Below are 5514 nucleotides of genomic sequence, written 5' to 3' on the forward strand. Positions count from 1 at the left end.
ACACAGAACACACACTGACACAGAACACACTACACTGACACAGAATACACTGCACTACACTGACACAGAACACACTACACTGACACAGAACACACTACACTGACACAGAACACACTGACACAGAACACACTGCACTGACACAGAATACACTGCACTGACACAGAATACACTACACTGACACAGAACACACTACACTGACACAGAATACACTACACTGACACAGAACACACTACACTGACACAGAACACACTGCACTGACACAGAACACACTACACTGACACAGAACACACTACACTGACACAGAACACACTACACTGACACAGAACACACTGACACCGAACACACTGACACAGAACACACTACACTGACACAGAACACACTACACTGACACAGAACACACTGACACAGAACACACTACACTGACACAGAAACACACTGACACAGAATACACTACACTGACACAGACACACACTGACACAGAACACACTACACTGACACAGACACAGAATACACTACACTGACACAGAATACACTACACTGACACAGAACACACTGACACTGACACAGAACACACTACACTGACACAGAACACACTACACTGACACAGAACACACTACACTGACACAGAACACACTACACTGACACAGACACTACACTGACACAGAATACACTACACTGACACAGAACACACTACACTGACACAGACACTGACACAGAACACACACTGACACAACACACTACACTGACACAGAACACACACAGAACAGAATACACTACACTGACACAGAACACACTACACTGACACAGAATACACTACACTGACACAGACACTACACTGACACAGAATACACACTGACACAGAACACACTACACTGACACAGAACACACTACACTGACACAGAACACACTACACTGACACAGAACACACTACACTGACACAGAACACACTACACTGACACAGAACACACTACACTGACACAGAACACACACACTGACACAGAATACACTACACTGACACAGAAACACACTGACACTACACTGACACAGAACACACTACACTGACACAGAATACACTGACACAGACACACTGACACACACTACACTGACACAGACACTACACTGACACAGAACACACACTGACACAGAACACACTACACTGACACTACTGACACAGAATACACTACACTGACACAGAACACACTACACTGACACTACACTACACTGACACAGAATACACTGCACTGACACAGAATACACTACACTGACACAGAATACACTACACTGACACAGAATACACTACACTGACACAGAATACACTAAAACACACTACACTGACACAGAATACACTGCACTGACACAGAACACACTACACTGACACAGAACACACTACACTGACACAGAATACACTACACTGACACAGAACACACTACACTGACACAGAATACACTACACTGACACAGAATACACTACACTGACACAGAACACACTACACTGACACAGAAACACACTGACACAGAACACACACTGACACAGAACACACTACACTGACACAGAACACACTACACTGACACAGAACACACTACACTGACACAGAATACACTACACTGACACAGAACACACTACACTGACACAGAACACACTACACTGACACAGAACACACTACACTGACACAGAACACACTACACTGACACAGAAACACACTGACACACACTACACTGACACACTACACTGACACAGAACACACTACACTGACACAGAACACACTGACACAGAACACACTACACTGACACAGAACACACTACACTGACACAGAACACACTACACTGACACAGAACACACTACACTGACACAGAACACACTACACTGACACAGAACACACACTGACACAGAAACACACACTGACACAGAACACACTACACTGACACAGAACACACTGACACAGAACACACTGCACTGACACAGAACACACTACACTGAACACACTGACACTGACACAGAACACTGACACTGACACAGAACACACTGACACTGACACAGAACACACTCACACTTGACACAGATGACACAGAATACACTTGACACAGAATAACTGACACTGACACAGAACACACTGACACTACACTGACACAGAACACACACACTGACACAGAACACACTACACTGACACAGTGACACAGAACACACTGACACTTACACTTTACACTGCACTGACACAGAATACAGCACTGACACAGAACACACTACACTGACACAGAATACAATGATATGACACAGCATCAATAGACACAGGGTTGCACTGACACAGAACACACTTGACACAGTTCTCACACTAGTGCTCTTAACATCATTATTTACACTTCACAACAACTGTTGCAAGTTCAGTTCTTTATTAGAGTCTATTGTCAGGTATATGTCACTTGGCTCTGACACAGAACCTTTTTCTCTCTCCCCTCTCTCTGACACTGGCTCCGCCGGCGTCTAAATGAAGTGGCCCAGCCATGCAATGTTCCTGGAAGGCAGTGATCCTGCTGGCCTTGGCCTCCATCGCCATCCAGTACACCGCCATCCGGACTCTCACCTCCAAGCCCTTCCAGCTCTGCCCCGTGCCAAGCCCCCAGAACTGTGGCCTCCTGGGAGGCTCCGAGACAGAGTCCCCCATAGAGGGGCGGGCCGGCTGCGACGACTACCCCTACTTCAGCTTCAACGCCTCCCGTAAGACCCACATCATGGTGCTGGCTACAACGCGCAGCGGCTCCTCCTTCGTGGGCCAGCTGCTCAACCAGCATGCTGACATCTTCTACCTATTCGAGCCCCTCTACCATGTCCAGACCACTCTGATCCCTCGGCTATCTCACAGCCGCAACGCAGCCGACCGCAGGGTGATGCTGGGTGCCAGTCGCGATCTCCTGCGGAGCCTCTACGGCTGTGACCTCTACTTCCTAGAGAGTTACATTAAGCCGGCGCCGGCCAACCACACCACGGACAAGCTGTTTCGTCGAGGGGCCAGCCGGGCGCTGTGCTCGCTGCCCGTGTGTGATGCCTTTGGACCCACCGACGCCAATGTAGAGGAGGGTGACTGCGTCAAGAAGTGTGCCTCCCTCAACATGACCCTGGCGGCCGATGCCTGCCGCGAGAAGCGGCACGTGGCGATCAAGGTTGTGCGTGTGCCGGAGATCGGGGACCTGCGGGCGCTGGTGGAGGATCCTCGGCTGAACATCAAGGTTATCCAGTTGGTGCGCGACCCTCGCGGGATCCTGTCGTCGCGGATCGAGACTTTCCGGGACACCTACCGTCTGTGGAGGATCTGGAGGGCCACAGGGCGGAGGCCCTACAACCTGGACCTCAGCCAGCTGACGGTGGTTTGTGAGGACTTCCTCGGCTCTGTGTCGACAGGACTCAGCCACCCCCACTGGCTCAAAGGGAAGTATATGCTGGTGCGTTACGAGGATCTGTCCAGGAACCCTCTGCTGAAGACCATGGAGATATATGACTTCCTGGGTCTGCCGATGGACAAGAGCGTGGAGGAGTGGATACAGACCAACACTAGGGGCAGCACCGAGCTGTCGGCTAAACACAAGTACGGTACGGTGAGGGACTCAGCGGCCAACGCCGAGAGCTGGCGCTTGAAACTGTCCTACGACATGGTGGAGTACACGCAGGCCACGTGTCACAAGGTACTACATCAGCTGGGCTATAAGGCAGTAAAGTCAGCTGAGGAACTGAAAAACATGTCACTCTCACTCGTGCAGGACAAAACTTTTGTACCTTTTTCCTAACAAAGATAGTTCCCGGATGACTATTGTTTTATATATTTATAAATGTTGCCTTATAATTTTCATGGGTTATGTTTGTGTTTTTGTCTTTTGATTTAAAATTTGCACTACAACTTAAGAATTTTTAAAGTCATCTAAGGGTGGGAGTTCACTTGTTGGTTTAGGAACAGCACAAAATGTTTGATTTAAAAAAAAAAAAACCTAGAGATGAACACACCAGTTTACAAACGTAAATTCAACTCCAGAGGATTTGATAATGAAGACCATTGACTTTGACTTTCAGCCGTCTGAACTAAATGCAAAGCACCGTCCTCATAGACTCCCTGTATGCCAGCTGATGCATCAACACACACAGTGAATGTTGCCATTCCCTCTAAGGGGTGACTGAGTCCGCGTTGCAGGAGGACAACAGACTTTTATAGGACTGGACAACATTGGACTGGACAAGACCAACTGTGCAATAAATAGTGAATGTTGCACTCAACCTTTACCAGGATCGTCTTTCTGTCAAGGGGAACGGGGAATACTGGTGACAGGGTGTCACACAACACAGTGTAATAGCCCATGATACCTACACCCCCCCTGAGTAAAGGGCTTAAATCCCACAGGAAGTGGTATGAATGTTTTATCACAGCATCAGGCGTTCAGGGTCTCTAACCATCTGTTCCTAACAAAGTCATGAATACTAACCCAGCATCCATAGCAGAAACAAGAGGAAATGGCACAATTGAGTCCATGGGGGGGGGGGTGTTTTTTCCATTGGTGACCAATAAACAGCACTTCCGAAACATTCCTAAACCCAGTCAGAGGTAAAGGCATTAGTGTTACATCACACCCCTTGCCACCGCAGTATCTGGGGCAGATTGGTATAAGCATTTCCTCAATGGAATGTTAGCATCTGTTGAGAGGGATTCAAACGTAGAACGTTAAAGGTAAAACAAAACAGAGAATTATTATGAATTGAAGACATATTTTCATCTTATTAAGCATCGTCTTCCATTCCTTTCAGAGAAAACTGCAAGCAAATCACTCATGACCAAATCTAAATCTGACTCCCTTGGCTCTTTAATGTATTTAGAAACAATGCTATACTGAATAGTGAAGGATGTGAATGCCCAGGTCAAAGTGAAGTTTAGGGACAGTGTGGACTGTGATTTCTATCTGTTTACCCAGAACAGATAACGCTGTATATGGGAATTCACACACTCTGTGGCTCATCAGTATTGGTGGCTGAGCCCATTGAGATGCAGAACACAAGGCTGTGATCCTACTCTGGTCCGGGGATGGAAGCACACTCTCCGTCTCTGTCTCTCTCTCTCTGTCGCTCTCTCTCTGTCTGTCGCTCTCTCTCTCTGTCTTACTCTCTCTGTCTCTCTCTCTCTCTCGGTCTCTCTCTGTCTGTCACTCTCTCTCTCTGTCTTACTCTCTCTGTCTTCCACTCCCTCTCTCTGTCTCTCTGTCTCCCTCTCTCTCCCACTGTCTCCCTCTCTGTCTCCCTCTCTATGTCGCTCTGTATCACTCTCTGTCTCCCTCTCCCACTCTCTGTCTCCCTCTCCCACTCTCTGTCTCCCTCTCCCACTCTCTGTCTCCCTTTCCCACTCTCTGTCTCCCTCTCCCACTCTCTGTCTCCCTCTCCCACTCGCTGTCGCTCTCTCTCTGTCTCCCTCTCCCACTCTCTGTATCACTCTCTGTCTCCCTCTCCCACTCTCTCTCTCTGTCTCCCTCTCACACTCTCTGTCTC

General features: G+C 48.2%; 1 protein-coding gene across 1 annotated transcript; it reads left to right on the top strand.

Annotated features, from left to right (window-relative positions):
- Positions 1–2474: 2474 nt before the first annotated feature.
- Positions 2475–5147, top strand: LOC124021784 (carbohydrate sulfotransferase 1-like). The gene has a single exon (XM_046336899.1). It carries the CDS (start codon positions 2499–2501, stop codon positions 3774–3776), a length of 1278 nt encoding a protein of 425 aa, XP_046192855.1. The 5' UTR covers positions 2475–2498; the 3' UTR covers positions 3777–5147.
- Positions 5148–5514: the final 367 nt, after the last annotated feature.

Source organism: Oncorhynchus gorbuscha, unplaced genomic scaffold (assembly GCF_021184085.1).
Source record: "Oncorhynchus gorbuscha isolate QuinsamMale2020 ecotype Even-year unplaced genomic scaffold, OgorEven_v1.0 Un_scaffold_1208, whole genome shotgun sequence".
Lineage (NCBI taxonomy): Eukaryota > Metazoa > Chordata > Actinopteri > Salmoniformes > Salmonidae > Oncorhynchus > Oncorhynchus gorbuscha.